The 18,726-nt window shown below is 41.4% G+C and overlaps 1 protein-coding gene across 1 annotated transcript; it reads right to left on the reverse strand.

Moving 5' to 3' along the window:
* Positions 1 to 463: 463 nt before the first annotated feature.
* On the reverse strand, positions 464 to 16,608 carry COQ2 (coenzyme Q2, polyprenyltransferase). The gene is made up of 8 exons (XM_083177839.1): positions 16,306 to 16,608; positions 12,960 to 13,305; positions 11,814 to 11,980; positions 8,521 to 8,642; positions 7,678 to 7,763; positions 5,427 to 5,560; positions 5,018 to 5,206; positions 464 to 1,210 (listed from the first exon to the last, which is right to left on the reverse strand). The coding sequence occupies exons 2-8, from the start codon at positions 13,288 to 13,290 to the stop codon at positions 1,070 to 1,072; spliced, it is 1,170 nt and encodes a 389-aa protein (XP_083033965.1). The 5' UTR covers positions 13,291 to 13,305; positions 16,306 to 16,608; the 3' UTR covers positions 464 to 1,069.
* Positions 16,609 to 18,726: the final 2,118 nt, after the last annotated feature.

Genomic DNA, 18,726 nt, shown 5'->3' on the forward strand with positions numbered 1-18,726 from the left:
CCAAAAAATCTATTGTTAAAAAAAATATATATATCTGTTAAAAATGCCAGCATCACTCACAGCGACTGTTCTTTTAGTATAAATAAATACAAATACAGCCAAGTCAATTAGTACAGAACTGATACTTTGTATGACTGATTCATTATGGACAATATATCAGCAATCAGACAGGTTCTATGTAACAAGCAATGTGGTGTTTTTATCACAGGGTGCTGTTAAATATCCCGGTATGATCAGAGTATGGAGGATTTGTTTGGTTAGACTTTAATGGTCATCTGTGGCTGGTTATGCTGCTAGAATTGCAGCTACTTTGATTCTCAAGGGCGCCATGATTCAAGAAATTCTGGGAACCACTGAACTAAGGGAATGCTGCTGGCAGACAGAAGGGCGTGCAATCCCACTAACAATTCAAGGAAATAATCTCCATTTGCAGTCTCCATAGGAAAATACAGACTCAAATGACTAAAAGAAGAACACATTTATTTTACACCAACATATTTAAAACATGTTAATGTAGCTCACAGGTTCTCAAACTTGGTCCTCAGGACACCAATACAGTGCATGTTTTGCAGGTCTCCTCACCGTGAAATAATTAGCTCCACCTGTGGATCTTTTAAAATGTGTCAAGGAAAAATGAATGCACCTGCCGGGTGACCTTAGCAATTTGAACTGTGTGGGGTCCTGAGGACTGAGTTCGAGAACCCCTGATATAGCTCAATAAGCAACTTCAATAAACATAGCCAGGGACTGGTATTAACCGATTCATGCAAGATGTTTGAATCAGGGGTGAAACTCCCAGTGGCAATGGAGGCTCCAGCGTCCGGACTGCAAGCCTTGAAAGGCACCTGCATGTACAGCAACACCTGTGTGGTTCACAGCCGGATCCAGGTGTGACCACTGCTCTTGAAATGGAGCTCTGCGGAGCATCAGTAGTTAATTGGCTCTATACCAGGAGCCCTGAAATAGCTGCAGCAAAGCTGCTGGACTCTAAAAGTTTTTCAGTGCTTCTGTGGAAAGTGTCATCCACCGCTAAAACTCATTATGCTTGTGGACATGCGCTGGTTCCAAGCTACCTCTGGATTTCATTAGTGTCTTGTCTTTTCCACAAGTTGCCAAGCACAATGCCTAAGAAAAGTAAAAAACCCACATTGCGATTTGCACTAAACTTCTTCCAGCAGTCTTCTGCATTGTTTATATCCAAAGTATAAATCTACAAAAAAAGAAGAGATCATTAATGATTTGTTCTTAAGAAAAACAAAGAGGAAGAGTTTATATTGGATGCACTCATTATTATTGAGAATTTTGTATTGATTATACTTCTTTCTTAAAAGTAGTGGGGGCTCCTTTTATCTTTATTAGACATGCAATGGATACGGAGACACCCACACAGTAGCGAAATAAGGGGTTAAGACACGTGTTTCGCTAGATGCGCTTCTTCAAGCTGATTTGTTCTTACACAGGTTTGAAGCAAAAAAGGAAAAAAAAAATCAGTGTTTTGGTCTCTTCATTCAAACAGAACTGCCCTCACTAAGGCAAATTCGGACCACTTTCTGACCAATCTGAAGGCCAGTTGTCTATGCTATACTCCTTGATGACACTGGCATTTAACACCACTGCCCACATTCCGTTTACCAAAACTTAAACTGCATGCTTCCATCTATAGCTGAAAAACTGAACTCATTCCTTGCTACAGCCAAGCTCCCCTCCCTACTCGAAATGTCCCCTCCCTTCTTGAAATCTACTACTAAACCATATGTTCTCCTTCGTCCCTCTCCGGTCTGTCCCACACTCTGCTGCCTGCCATCATTTACCTCTCTTTTCACTCTACCTCTGCTGCCACTCACTCCACTGGTTATTTGACTCAGCATTAAATTGAAAATCATTAATGACCTCCGCTGCCCTGTTAACCCCTCATGTTCTTCTACATCTTACATAAATAAGCTTGTATGAGCAGGACGCTTATGGTATGCTATGTCGACAGTCAGTAGGTCGACACCACTGAATGGTTGACATTACTCATGGTCGACCAGGTCTAAAGGTCGACACAAGTTTTAGGTCAACAATGGGAAGGTCGACAGTCAAAAAGTCAACACGAGTTTTCACTTTTTTGTCCCGAATGTCAACACAGTCGACATGGGCACTAAAAAAAAGTGCGTCTCTACGCTCGCCATGCTTCGGGCACAGTGCCTCAATGCGATTGGCACACTATTTTTATCTCCTACCACGCCGTAGTGGATGGTAGGGCATGAAAGATGCGCCTGTCGGCACGTCGGACCAAAAATGCGAAAAACTTGTATCAACCTTTTACTGTCGACCATCCCATTGTTGACCTTTGAACCCTGTCAACCACGTGTATGTCGACCATTGAGTGGTTTCCACCTATTAACTGTCGACCTAGGGTCCGGATACCGAGCAGGGCACTCTCCCTTTTGACTTTTCTACATTATTAACTCATTGTTGTAATTATTCATTTTAGTGAATTTCATATACTGTCCGTTCTCGCATCCTACTGTTTGCTTTATCACTGTATGGAGCTATAGAACCGGAGAGGGAGAGGTCAGCAACAAGACCTATTAGATCTTCCAAAGAAATCTACTCTAATTACTCTCAGAATGTTGCTGTGTGAGTACAGATGAGTCCACATACATCTAGCCTCAAACTGAACCAAATTGTGCCATTTACATCACCCCGGACTGTAGGATGATAAGACAATAGACAGGGTCTGACACAAGTGAGACCCTATACTAATTTATTTGATACAAATAAATAGTACAGTATATGTGAACGAAGATGCACAATTGATGGACACAGATCAGCACTATCTGTACATATGGGTGTGTATGTGATGTAATTGGCTAATTGTAACCTGCTCTGTCTGTGAGGTGTCTGAGTGGGCACCCAGGTCAAGTAACTTCTAGATTGAAATAAACAAACTGCTCAACGTGCTCCATGTTTTGCATTCATAAGTTATATATTGGTTCACAGCACTATGGGCCTGATTTAGCTTTGTTAGCAAAGCAAAAAGAACACAACTGGGCAACAGTGTTGCTCTGCAGGTGGTACAGATACAACATGCAGTGATATTTAGATTTGGGTGAGTTATATATTTTCTGTGCAGGGTAAATAATGGCTGCTTTATATTTCACTGCAATTTAGATTTCAGTTTAAACACACTCCACCCAAATCTGGGGGTATCCAATGTTGGATTCTGACTGTCAGGACATTCCAACAGTCAGGATCCTGGCTCTTTTTCAACCGGCTCAACAGTTTCTCGACAGGCGTAATTCAATGTTCTGCCTGTCCAATGGCAAAAAGGGGGCGTGCCAGCGAAAATGGCCAGGGATTGATGAGAAACGTCCGTTTCTGTTTTGTTAAGATCTGCCTTCGGAAAAAACAGCATTGAATAGGTGGCAGGGACTATTTCCCCTGTCAGAAATAGTGCCCCGGATTGACCCTCCCCCTATATCTGCCCGGCTTGTAGTGCAACATGCAGGGCCGGCCTTAGGCATAGGCAAACTAGGCAATTGCCTAGGGCATTTGGAATGCCTAGGGGCATCAGTAGCTTCTGCTGTTTAAAATGATATGCAGCATGCCTATATTCTGTGTGTTAGTGAGGCTGTATCTGCATATGAAATAGTGTATTCATGGAAATCACTGTAACATAGCATTTCGTATGCAGGTGCAGCCACAGTCGCACACAGAATATAGGCATGCTGCATATCATTTTAATCATCGGAAGCTCCTTGTGTGTGCTGGTCATAACAATGCAAATAAGACGATTTTTCAGCAAAAAAGGCACCCAACGTTAGCAGAACTGGCCAGGAGCTGCATGGCCTATTGAGTCAAGATGTATGAGGAAACATCTGTATCTAAGCAGAGGCAGAGGTCACAGTGTTAGCGGCTGTGCGAGTGCTGTCTGCGGGTGGGTTGGTTGTGCAATAGTGTTCGGCATATGTAAGGGGCATTATGTGTGTCATGTATAAATGTATTAATAATGTGCGACATATGTGTAACAGGCATTATGTGTGTCATGTGTATAAGGGCATTAATAATGTGCAACATATGTGTAAGGGGCATTATGTGTGTCATTATGTGTATGAAGGGCATTAATAAAGGTTGGCATAATGTGTAAGGGGCATTATGTTATAAGGAGATTAATACTGTGTGTCATGTGTAAGGGGCATTACTGTGTGGTATTATCAGGGGTGCTGAGAGAAAGGGGTAGGGGGTACAAATTACCCAGGCCAAAGTCTGATGGGAGGGCCCAGTGTGGGCCCCGGGCCCCCTCCCCTTAAGTGAAAGCAGCAGCTGCAGCTCTTCTCCTCTGCCCAGCACACACTGCTTTGTGCTGGGTTGCAGTGTGGCCATGGAGGTGGTTAAAATACAATATTTTCTCAGGATTCTTTTCTAAGGGTATAATGTGAATAATGTGAGGAGTAATGTACATAAGGTAAAGTGGTACTACGTGATGTAACGTGAATAAGGGACACCATTGCATGATATAATGTGAATAAAGTTGCACTACTGTGTTGCATAATTTGAATTGGGGGTAAAATTGTGTGGCCATGCCCCTTCCCAGCAAGAGCACACCCCTGTTTTGGCTGCGCACCAAATGTGTGCACTGTTTCTATTTAAAATATTGCGGGTAGGAGCACCAAAATGATGACTACTATGATGAGGGTTGATGGTGCTGGGAAAGGGGAGAAGGGTCAGAGGCGGAACTAGTGGCGGTGCTAGGGGGCACCAGCCAAAATCTTGCCTAGGGCGTCATTTAGGCTAGGGCCGGCTCTGGCAACATGGTTTTGCCCAGTTGTGCCTAGTTTTGCTTTCTTAACAAAGCTGAATAAATCCATATGTTTTTATCTATTACAGTTGTCTCCACAAACTGTCTAAACACACAATAGCCACTACAATGTTTAACAAGTAGATTACATTTTATAAAATTTATAGTACATAAAATTACTATTGCAATGTCAATGTGTAACGCCAAGGAAACATCTATTACTAGAAGTGTTACCTGGTGTGCAAGGTGAGCCCCAATAAGTGCAACAGAAGTGTAATAAGGCAAAGTCTGGTCACAGCTTAGTCCGGTGAGGGTCAGTCCGGTGAGCATGGCTACACTGAAGCCACTCAGCCAAGGTTTTGTCTGCTCATTGAACCGCAATGCTGTTGACTTCACACCAACCAACACATCATCTTTTTTATCCTACAAATACATATAGCATAATGTCTTGTCACGTTGAAATGTGTAAAGGTTACAGTACGGTACCACTTTGGTGGATCGATAACAGATTCAGAATTGGGTCAAATGTTTAATTGTCAATTCAAAATATTGTCAAATAGATTTGGCTATTAACTAAAAAGCAAACAAACTAGCATTATTATCTGACACAGTGATACTATGTCCAAGCTCACATATGTATTACCTGATGAGCATAGATGGTATCATATATTAGTGTCCACATGACTCCAGAGACATACAGGGGGAGGCACACCGACCAATCACAGTACCCCTTTATAGCAGACCAGCCTAACAAGGCTCCCCAGTTAAAAGTCAGCCCTTTGAAGAAAGTGTTAAAAATGATCAATGCATTTCTCCATAGGTAATAAATGTTGATAAACAGCAGCATTGCCAGGATATAACCATTCTGACAGACAAGGGCGTAACTACCATCGGTGCAAGGGGTGCAGCTGCTATGGGGCTCAGAGCTGAAGAGGGCCCGTCTTTACTGTCTAAGTAATATGTTTTACATACATTTATCACCATTAGTCACTAAATAGGGGGCCCTTATAAACCTTTGATGTGGGGTCTACGAATATCTCGTTACGCCCCTGCTCAGAAATAACAAACATGAGAGGACAAATGTTTGTATGTACATGACCTAATACTACATGTTTACCATAAAATACACACAGCAAAGTCCAAGTTATTTGATCTGAAATGTACTAAGAAATGAAAGACTTGTTACCAGCCTGTGCAGTGATCTGCAAGAAATGGTTCTAGACACCAGTCCATTTAATGATACTGTACTTGCACATACCAAAATGTGTTATCAGAAAATGTGCTGCCGTGATATTTCTCTGTCCCTACTGCTGACTAGGGAGTCTGGTCTTACATCAACAGCTAATGCATATCTCCCCATATTTACTGGGTGTGGATCAGTTGGTCACCAGCAAGTTGTTAGACAGTCATTAGGTCAACACCATTAGGTCATCATGTGTCTAGGTCGACATGCAGTAAGGAAAAAAGGTGAAAAACCCATGTCGACCTAATGACCTTGTTGATCTAGACACATGTCAACCTAAAGACTGTCTAACAACTTGCCCAATGACCGTATCCCTATTTACTAAGGTTATTGGGAATGCAAAAATGATGAACACGCTCCAATGGCTGCAAGCACTAGTGTCAGCCTGGCTCACAATGTAGAAATAAATAAATAAATATGACGTTTAGAAATATATACACACAATGTGATTTCTACAATGCTTTTATACAAGTTGTGGAACCGAATAGAACGTTTCTAATACTTCTATTTTACAGTAAAGCAACAATATAGAATATAATACATAGTTGTAGTTTTACAATAGAATGAAGCACAGGGAACCATTTTGATTTGGTATGCTTATGGGCCCTACACACGTAGCGACCCGCTGATTGTTCTGAGCTCAGCATGATCACTCAGCATACATCAGTGTGCTGAGCAATCTGTCAGGGCCAATGTTCTCCGGTAAGAACACTGGCCCCGACTGATTAATAACCTGCGTGCGGGTTATTAATCTGCGCCAGATACAGACCCGAGGGGCTGCGCATTTGCATCGCTCTGAACCCTACAAACACAGCGATATGCAGGCAGACTGATGTGAGAAGACTAGGAAGTTGATGGCTGCGTGCAGCGCTGGTAAGGCCCCTGGGTATGTTGCATAATGTACAGATATGTCCACTAACATCTACTGAAGTCCTTCATGGTGTAATTCAATGGCAGGAAGTGTCTTTTTCTGTAACTTTGTGTCATATTTGCAAAATGTAGCAAACTATATGCACAAGCAGCTTCTGTTAATTAAAATTATATGCAGCATGCCTATTTGCTATGTCTGACTGCAGCTGTATCTGCATAAAAAATAGTCTTCCAGGAAAACTTGTGCGTCCCATTCGCTCCATTTTGCGGATGAGACCAATTTTAATGGAGAAAGTTGCATGCAATCATGCTCGGCGCTACCAATTCACAAGGAGCTCACACATTAGGTGTAACAAGACTTGTAGCACAGGGAGAAGATATGTATGTGGACACATCTGTAATGACTATCAAAGGCAAATTAGCTTCAGAGTGCATGGGCACTTCTACACAGACAGCTGATTAGAAATAACTGGATTGTAAATGTGGATTCTCAAATAGGCAAAGCTCAGAGGATGTGACAACACAACTGCAGGTTATTGCAGCTTTACTTCAGAGTTAAACATGAGCATAATAGGCCAGTGTATATCTGTAGTATAGGGAAGGTGTTAGTGGCACACCGGGCATACAAATACTGTAGGACAGACGCATCACATGATATGCATAAGCACAGTTTTGTAGAATCATATGCCTAATTTACTTCCAACTCTGCATCAGGCTGTACATGGGTATGATATTTTTATGTCATTGAAACAAAATGTTCAGTGCATAGGACTAAGTTTACCTAGTACCAGCTGTGGCCAGTATGTTATCCTCTTCATTAGTGGATAAGTGAGTACCAGTGACAAGGAGGCAGCACCTAGAGCAATACTAAAAAGAAAAATAGAACAAAGCAATAAATAAATAAAGCAAACTGCACAAAAGATTTAAAAAAAAACATCACTCATCTCAGTTCATACCTATAGCTAAATGATTTTCATCTGTGGCATTCTGACCCCTTTATGAAGGATTACTAGACAGTCTTATTTATTTAAAATGCTGCTGCATTTTATGGCAGTGTTATGACTAACGCTCCTGACAGTACAATGCTGCTGACAATAAAGATATATATATATATATATATTAGACATTAGTGCAGTTTATTAACCTCTATAAATTAGAAGAACGGATTTAGAACCTATGTAGCTGGGATTAGTACAGAATATTTCCGACCAGTGAGGTCACCAAGCATGTATACAATGTGCATAGTGTTATTTAACACTTAAGTACCTCTATTAGTGAAACAAATACTGTTTGGACCTGCATAAGTGAGAACCTCTATAAGGGAGACAAATATTTCATGAACCTGGATGAGAAACCGGTAAAGTGAGAGACCTCTTTACAGGCGAGATGTTCTAAGCTTTGAAAAGTGATACAATTGAGAGAGATAAACCACCAACCATCAGCTCCTAACTAACATTATCCCAAAACACTGTCTGTGACATGGAAGTTTGGAGCCAATGAGCTAGTTGTTTATTACTCTCCATTTTATCTGGCCCTGAGTGAGACTAAACGTGCCGTACCCTGAAATTGCACTTAACCAGGTTCCACTGTATATATGAAATAAATAGACATGTGTGCTGCTCACCTATAATTATTCAGACACAAGAGAACACCCAAAGCCAAACTAAGCTGTCCTCCGAGGAAAACCAGTGACTGGAAATAGGAGATATCTCCTGCTGCAATAGGGCGACTTGCAGTTCTTGCCACCTTTATAATAAGATCATAAGTTAGATATCAAAGTGAGCTTTCACAAGAAGCTCAGAGTCTTAATGAGGTCCAATAATAAACCACATCATTTATTATATTAAAGGCCATCAAAAGAGTAAATACAGCAAATGTGCATCTAGACAAACATGCCAAAACAGAAGGGTGCAAATGCAATTTATTTTAGCATGAAGAGAAAAGTCTACTTTTCTTCCAGATAAATTCCATGATCTTCATGTGATCTGGACAAGGTCTGGTCACTTTAATAAGGGAAGTTCACTAGACACATTTAAGACTTTACAGACTTGTTTTGGAGAATACTTATACCCCTTTCAGATCACAATACCCAGTCCGACTCAGCACTGATGCTTTCACATTAAACCCAGGTCACCCATTATACAAAGGTTGACATGGGTTCAACCCATTTTATAGCCCAGGTTGAATTGCAGGTATAATAGGTGATGCTTTCACACCTCACCTCTACCTGGTGTCAGCCAGGCAGCAACCCAGCAATAACCCGGGTCCGAGGTGCGGTGTGAAAGGGGTATTATAATATATATATATATTTTTTTTTTTTCCAAAATATGTTTTATTGAGCCTCATGTATCAACATTGTTACAAACATCAGTATTAGATATATAACAGTATTTTATGAGGATCAATTCACAATTTTCAAAATTTTCCAAAAATAGTAAACATATAATATAGGTAAGGGAAAAAAAATGGTACAAGGAACATGGCATGGCAACTTTGGTAGTGGTAAAACAATATGTTGAGCAATGATTTGCCAAGAATAATTAGTAAAGCCTTAGCTTAGCATTCAGATAAAAATGCAAGCCACAAAAATAGTAACAATACTAATTCGATAGTACCTAATAGATATCAACTTCGAGATATCCAAATAACTAACTAAACAAATAACAAATAACAGCCCGCCTTTAGCACCAGGCCATCCACCCATCCATGGACCGATCCAGCCATCCAGCAGGGGATATATGGGAAAGAGAGAAAAGAGTGGGAACAGAATATGGAGTAAAAGTGCACAAGGAGAGGGGGTCTCAGGAGATATGGCGTCTAAATGGTGACAGGGGTCTTATTCTGGAGGAGTTGAAGGTTATACCATGAGGTGGACTGGAAGCATAATTGGATTGCCGATTTAGTCCTAGGTGGTAGGATTTGGATATATTTATCCCAGCATTGGAATAGGGTTGCGGTCATGGATTCCTTGTGGAGGGACGTCTCTAGCCAATCCATGGTAAATAGGAAGAGCAGCCTAGACGTCGCCATCTCTAAGGAGGGGGCCAGGGTGTGTATCCACTGCTGCAGGATGGCTTTTCTGCCAACAGCGGACAGGATCACCAAGAGTTTTTTGTCATGCTTGGGGACAGAGGATTGGTCTGCAACGTATCCAAACAACGCCCATGCCTCATTACACTGAAAAACCAGTTTCAATGAAGAGGTGGCAAAGTTGTGTAGGGTATTCCAGAAAGCTTGGATATGTGGGCAGGACCAAAAGCAGTGAAGTAGGTCAGCATCATGGGAGTGACATTTGGGGCAGTCAGAAGAGTCAGCGGTGCCCATCAGGTAACATCGCTTGGGGGAGAAATAGGCCCTGTGTAAAATTTTGTAAGACATCTCCTGATAGGAACTAGCCGGAATAAGTTTGAGGTTGGATAAGAATGTGTCTAAAATGGTTTCAGGCTCTAGAGTTGTGATCTGCGATGACCATTTGTGAAGTCCCTGGATATCCGAGCCGGGATCCAATTCGGGGCGTATGCGTGCGTATAATGTGGATATGGAGTGTGTGCAGGTGCGGATGACGGAATCAAGGGGATTTGTGATATCTTGGGGCCGCAATTTGGTAAGTATGGATTGCAAGTAGTGTGTTGCTTGGAAGTATGATATTATAATATTTTATGTTTACAATGAATCAGTTACCCTGCAAAGGTTATAATTTCATGTGTGCATATATTTTACATGACTGCCTTTTACTACTACTTTACCATTTTATTTACCGTCTACATATTGCTAACTTATTTGTTGCCATGTATGTCTGCACGCCAATAGTCCAGGACTACACACATGTGCAAGGCCCCTGGTACACCCTGCCCTTCTTACATTCTTGACCACAGCATCATTGCACTGCTTTCATGTATATGCTTTATTCTTCCCCAGAGAGTTTCACATTCTAGGGATTGCTTCTCCAGCCACAATGTTTATTAGCAGGATGAATTGATCTGTAGATCTCTTGCATTTTGTACGTTGTTTTTTTGTATTTCATTATTATGGATCATTCTCTCCATGTATTCCTTATCCTGCCCATTGTAACCTATGTGGTTGTAACCAAAACAACTGCCTCACCTGATAAATGTTTGCAAAGGATGGCCAATGTGTGTATATAATGATTCTGTGGTTATCAGAACCTTTGAATCTCACGTTTGATCTTTTATATATTACTAGGTATTGGTTATCCATCTCATTGTAACCTATGTACAACACACAATATGGCTGCATCATCTGATACATTCATGGCTAGGATAAGAAATCTGGGGATATGATAATTCTGTGGGTATCGATGCCTTTGAATCGCACTTTCCGTATTTTATCATTCTCCAATGGATATCGCATTTCTATGTTTTGCTTATCCCAACCATTGGAATGCATTTAAGGCACCCAATGTGACTACTTCAACTGGTAATTTATTAGAAGGAACTAATGATATTATGGGCATCTTGTTTTTCAAATATTGTATCTTCCCAAAGTGTAATCATGCCATCACGTTTACGGCAGATTCCACCCATTGTAACCTATGTAATGTAACCAAGATGGCTACCTCAACAGGTACTGTCAGAGAAAGAATGATGATTCTATGCATATATTGTACTCTGTAGCTCATATTTGTATTCACCCATTGAATAACCCATTGTTTATCATTGCATTGTGCCCAAGATTCCTGCCTTGTTTCTAAAATATAGTAGTTTCTCTCCTGCAAATAAAAAGTCATTTGAGATAGTATTTTACAGAATATCACTACATAAACATTATTAGTATCAGAATAATTATTAGCATTATTAGTAAATGGAACTGGGTCTGTAGCAGAGGAAAAAAAATGTTCTTACCTTCAAGATCATTGAAAAGGTATTGCATGTTTTCCTAAAGGAATATCTACCTTACCTTTCTATCAAAGTCTTTGTCCCACATATCATTAATAGTACAGCCAGCACCACGCATGAGTACTGCACCAATGCCAAACAGTGCCAGCATATAGAAGTCAGGGAGGCCACCTGCCTCTGCTGCCAGGGCAATACTCCAAGTGCAGGGCAAGTACAGCAACCAGGTTCCTGAAAGGCATAAATAAGTAATAATAATAGAAAATGAGCTAGTATCATATATAATTCTATAGTAAGCAAATCACATTCATCATAGTATATACGGTAATCATCCTTCTTCCCAAAGGAGTTGTTTTCCAATCAAGTGCTTAGTTTAGAAGACTGAGTCTGCATTGATTTATATATCCACAATGTAGATCTAGGCAGTATAACAGCCAGCACACTTGGATAGTTTCTTCCATCAACATTCACTCCAAAACATTGCGCATATTAGACATAACTATAAGTCATAAAGCTGTAAAGTAGTTCATATGACAGTTTTGAGGCATATCTGGCACCTTCCTCATATACTCCGTACATGCTTGTAAAGGTATGGTTCAATCCAAAAACTGTGGCACTATTACAATAAGCAAACACAAAGCATACATACACACATAGCATATACACAGACAGCATGCATACAGCATTAATACATGCACAGCATGCATACAAACAGTAAGCATACATTCACACATTAGGTGCACACATCATACAGTATAGTTACATACACACAGACCACCACATCTCCCCTCCCTCTATCTTCAGCCATCAGCCTCGCAGTATACTCTAAATATAAGGAGGCAGCTTAGCTCTAGTGCATTATGTCTGTGCTCCATTTAATTGAAAAAAAAAAAAATCGGTCTACGGAATTTTGAGTCTCACGTGAGTTTTCCTTGGCAAGACCAGACCAAATGATTTCGTGAAAGGACCGCAATGTAGACAGACATTCATAACCACTGATCTAGACAATATAGCTCTTCTATACCACACCCACATCAGTATATGGGTCAATTCAATTGTGAGCTATGGTCTCCATGTAATGTGCACATGACACACTTATGGTAGCCTCAAAAACAAATATGCAGGTATGGGACAAATTGCATTCTATTACTGGCGTTCCATCACTGCTGCAATGGCACAATGTATTTTTTTACTTTTCAAGAACTCTTACCTATAGGTTTATCCAGCCTCATAAGTCTTAGGTAAGGTTGAACATTTTTTGGCATTGACTCAACCATTCCAGCTGCAGAAAAACCCGGCTTTGTCCAAACATGAGATGAGGTCTTCAAAGGTGCAGTGTGAGATATGATAGGACCCCAGGTTTTTCTAGAAAGGTTTAGGGTCTGAGTACTGGGAGCCCATTTGGTGCTTGGTAATGTCTTCTTGCAGTGGTCACTATTATGAAAATAGCAAGTCCAGGAACTATGGCCAAGGATATTGGGCCTGGGTACCACTTTGTGGATGAACATATACATTCGTAGCATCCTGGATGGAAGGGTCATTATGGGGTTTTTCTCCTGTGAATTTAAAAAGAGCCTTGTAAATATGAATTATAATTATTATTATTATATCTATGTAGGTACATTTTTGTGGAGTTTCATGCATCAAAATCCCAATATATTGTAGCCAAAAAAAATAGCCATGTAAATTAAAAATAATTATTTTCACATTCTCTTTTCTATACTAAACACAATTTAAGAAAAAAGGAACATGTGGACATAATCTTTAATTAAACAGGAAATAATCTATTTAGGTATCTTTTCTCAACATAAATTATATTTTATGGGCATTAGAAAAATACACTATGAAAAATATAATATGATCACTTCCCATAGGTATCACAAAATGTACAGTATTGTAGTTGTCTATTTCTTCAAAGGATAGGGATATAAAAAAAAATTGCACAGATACACAAGTTCAGAGACTTTGGTTTTAAGTTCTAAAACAATCAAGTGAATGAAGTGTACGTTACTGTAAATGTAATCATTTAGACCACAACTAGTTAGTATAGGGTGCAATGAATATTAGGTCTCAATGTCTAAGTTGGTCACAAGGGAAAAAGGCTGACATGCACAAGGTCAACACTGGAAAAATGTTGAAAAAGAGTCGACATTGAAAACATCACGTGGAGACCATGTGGATGTTAAAGTGTTAAGAAATTTCTCTTTATATGAAAAAAAAAAAAGTTCCAAAAACAAAGTAAAAATATCTCTTAAAAAAAACCCATGTCTACAATAGCCATGTCAACCAGGATACGGTCGATTGGTCGACAGCATTTTGGTCAACAGTCATTAGGTCGACACCACTATGTCGACATGCTGAAAAGTTGACATGGGTCTAGGTCGACATGGGGCAAGGTCAACAGGTCATTAGGTTGACACAAGCATTAGGTCGACATGGGCAAGGTCGACAGTCAAAAGGTCGACATGGGGTCTTTCACTGGTTTTTGAACCGTCATGTGATGTGCCGACAGGCGGTATTTCACGCCCTTACATCCACTAGGGCGTGGTGATAGTATAAAATAGTGTGCCGAGCATGGCGATACACCTTGCCAGAAGCATGGTAAGTGCCATGCAAGGGGACCCGGCGCTATGTTTCAGTGTCCATGTCGACATTCGGTTGAAAAACCCCATGTCGACCTTTTGACTGTCAACCTTGTCCCATGTCGACCAACATGCTGTAGACCTAATGATCCACACCCGTCAACCATTTGCTTCTATCGAACTTTTAAACATGTTGCTCATATGTATGCTGACCTATTAACTATTTTTAAAAGGCCCAATGCCGAGGTATTGCATGCCAGGCAACTGCCCTCGGGGAACCACCAGCACCCAGATGAATGATTACATGTGATCCTTTTGCATATGATGTATCGCAGGCAATGCCATTCGTGGCTTCAGGAGCCGACAAATCCTTGCGGCAGCCAATGTGCCAAGTGCACAGCTATGGCACTTTTCACGCAATTTATCGGCCCGATGGGTTGAAATCCTATAAAAGCGCCATATCGTACTAGTAATACTAAACTGTAATACAAGTGTACAACTTTTTTCATCCATAGTTTATTACCTTGGATATATTACATAAATATGAACGTTGACACATTATTGAATACTTTATAATATTATTTAATATATTGTAGCCTGCAAAAAAGTTCTAAAATGCAAGTGTTCCGCTGGATGAAGTTCAATATAAAATATCAGGTACTCTTTACTTAGTTGGGCGCCCGTCGTGGTGATCGCGGGTACATTTATGTCTGGCCGCGACGCGACCGACGCGATGCCCGCGATTTCCCATTGAAACCCATGTTAAACATGGAAATCGTGTCGGTCGCGTCGCGGCCGGCCATAAATGTACCCGCGATGCCCGCGACGCGATGCTCCCGATTTGCCATAGGAATCAATGTTAAAAGGCCCGATGGACACGATTTTAATGTTAAATGCCTCAATGGACCCGATTTGGCCATAGGAATCAATGTTAAATGGGCCACAGAGCCCAAATAAGCACAATTAACCCTTAAATGTTCCCCCAAATTTTTAACGCCACCCCACGATCCACGCCAACCCGAAGCGTGGCGAGCGCAGCGAGCCCGCGAGGGGCGGCGGTACGCGTCCTCCGACCTTTTCATGCCCTACTATCCACTAGGGCGTGGAGTGAGAATAGAATAGTGTGGCGAGCGCAGCGAGCCACCGAGCCCGAAGCGTGGCGAGCGCAGCGAGCCCCGCGAGGGGACGCGTAAACCTTCACAGTTATACGCGTCCCCTCGCGGGCTTCACAGGTGTCCGTGGCGACGCGGAGACCTGTGAAGCCCGCGAGGGGACGCGTCTACCTGTGAAGGTATCCGCGTCCCCTCGCCACGCTTCGGGCTCGGTGGCTCGCTGCGCTCGCCACACTATTCTATTCTCACTCCACGCCCTAGTGGATAGTAGGGCATGAAAAGGTCGGAGGACGCGTACCGCCGCCCCTCGCGGGCTCGCTGCGCTCGCCACGCTTCGGGTTGGCGTGGATCGTGGGGTGGCGTTAAAATTTTGGGGGAACATTTAAGGGTTAATTGTGGCTATTTGGGCTCTGTGGCCCATTTAACATTGATTCCTATGGCCAAATCGCGGGCATTGAGGCATTTTACATCAAAATCGCGCTCAATCAGCCTTTTTAACATTGTTCCCTATGGGAAAATCGCGATTTTTACCCCCGACGCCCGCGATTTCAATCGCGGGCGCCCTTCTAGGTAAAGAGTACCAATATCATTTTTGTACATTTTACAAATGATGAAGTTATTAACAAAAGATGAAAGTTTTTGGTTTATAATTTTATATATCAAATTTCAAACATAAAATATTTATTGTTCTGGTTGCTTACAAAACGCTGCCAGTTGTGTGAGATGGCTTACACTGTGTGACACTTCCTTGAGAGTGATCGTGTTAATTACAGAATATACAGAGGGGAAATTACAATGTGTCTAAAAATCAGTTCCTTTACTTATACTATAGAGATGTGGAGAATAAAACGTGATGGATTACCTGATAAAGAACTAGCAGACACAGAATTCCCTGACAGGCAGGGGTTAGTAGGGCATGCTGGGGCTTGTAGTTCCATAAAAGCCTATGAGCAAATACATGTGGGAAGGATACAGACAGAGGATTATATAACACCCTGGGCCATCCTACAGCCTACTAGGGGCAGCAGAGACTCTCACAGCACATGTCGTGCTATTGCCAACGAATAGGGTGGAGACGCTGACTGACTGCAGAAGCTGCTACATACGTGTGCCCAGGACAAGAAGTCAAGTAAGCTACTAGTACTGCTGCTGCTGCTGCTGGGGGAGGTTACAGAGCCCTCTGTCCCTAGCTGATGATGTCACTAGTTGTGCTGCTGCTGGGATATGGAGTTTTCTGGCAAAGACTCAGATTAGATTAGATTACATTACACAGTTGGTTATACATTATATTTCCCTGCAATTTGTGTAGCATAGAGGATATGTGCAACTCAGGCATACCAAGTTGTCTTGTTTGGTGTCTGTCATTTACTTTGGGGCAGTGAACTAACAGTGAATAGTAACAGTATATCAAATCATTCATTTTACAGATATTAATGCATTTAAAAAGTGGGTAATGCCAGGCCAAAATGTAATACATCATGTAGTTAAGGGCTGCTCATTATATTATGTGTACCATGCTATATTTCCATCAAAGTGTTAATTTAATTAAAAAAAGGTATATTAAAAAAATACCCTTATAGTGGGGTTAAGACCAGGGGGCGCATCGTATGGGTGGTCTCTCTTATCAGCTGCTGTGAAAAAAACAGGGTTGTTAGTCCCGTGTATCCAATATGTAGCAAAGAAAAATAAGTAAGCAGCGATAAAATACGGGTGGTACAGTTTGAAAAAAAAGAGATTGGATGGTCTATAACAATATTTAATATAATAAACCAAACATGAATGACATATAAAACACCATGGTAAATAAAAGTGAATGAATAAAATAATTGGCACCCACAATTTTACAAGTATGCACAATAACCTGGAGAGTCTGTTCCTATTTATACCCAATTGCAGTAGCAGATGGATATATAGGAATAATTACTGCACAGGTGAGTTTGCAGGTAAGGTCCACTTAGGAATCCATGAAAGTAGGTAGTTATCACTGAAACCCACTGGAGGAGGTCCAAGAGTGGCGTGGCAATTTGTCCTTTTCCAACTCCAAGCATGGAGTATTTTGCTAAAAAGGCAATGTTGAACAGGGTCCGTGTTTTTCCTGATGGAGGCAGGGCACGGTAGAGTTCCAAGGGGTTGGCCTGGACTACAATCCAGTAGAGGTGATGTATGGTGGATGTAGCAGCAATCCCTGATGCGTTTCGCTACACCTGGTAGCTTTATCATAGGTATGAGCTGCACGCTGCCCAATATGTAGATATATATGTAGATCAATTGATCTGCAGATAAATCTACCAGTGTGTAGACAGCTTTCTGGTGCCCAGACATGGTGCGATGTATGGGTGCGGTGCGATGTATGGGTGCGATGCAATGCGCGCTCCCGCGCACATCCCATTGCACAGCATATAAAGTATGTGCTGCTCGTACTTTTTGAACTAGATTGCATTGCATCCAGTTCAAAACGCACGGTGCTTTAGCACATCACATGCCTTTTAAACTAGATGCGATGCAATCTGTTTTAAAACGCACTGTGTGCATTGCATGGGGACCAAGTAAAACACAGGATATAGGAAGCACTATAAATATTGTATCTGCTTCCAATTTTAGATGAGTACTATCCTCTTTAAACCATAAATAACACATGGTTGACCTTAAAGAGATGTATGTGATGTATAGAAATGACCTCCAAAATAAGGACCTTATTTCTTAAGCACACCAATTTTGAATGCCACCATTTTATGTTACGTTATTAGGCGCGCTTACTAAATACTTAAACACTCACATATTAGAAGAGAGCTCCAGACTAGTATCCTGCTCTTGGACCCTGTAGTATTTTAATCTGGCTCTGTCCTACCTATAGAGACTCAAGTAGGCCTAGATGACAGGATCTGATTGTGCCCATATGAATGCAGCCATTTTCCGGCTACATTCATATGGGAATGTGTAATATATTCATTTTGCATTAACATATTACAAAAAAATATTGTCATGTGGTTAAGACAGCTTGTGAAGGTAAAATGTATTCGTACACATATTGTGGGTAATTCAGACCTCATCACATGGCTGCGAATCCACAGCGCAAGCAATTATTGATAGACTGCGCATACGTATGGATCATAGTGCACATGCACAAGGTAGTCCTGCAATCAAATCCTGCTACTTTTTTGTTGCTGGCCGTACGCAAGTTGATTGACAGAAATCCAGAGGTTGTAACCGTACCCTTCTGGGAGAGACATGACCAGGTGTTTGAGGATAAGTCGTGTGATGTCAGCTCTGGAACCGTTCCGAC

This window comes from Crinia signifera, chromosome 1 (genome assembly GCF_055691185.1).
Source record: "Crinia signifera chromosome 1, ASM5569118v1, whole genome shotgun sequence".
In the NCBI taxonomy this organism is placed as follows: domain Eukaryota; kingdom Metazoa; phylum Chordata; class Amphibia; order Anura; family Myobatrachidae; genus Crinia; species Crinia signifera.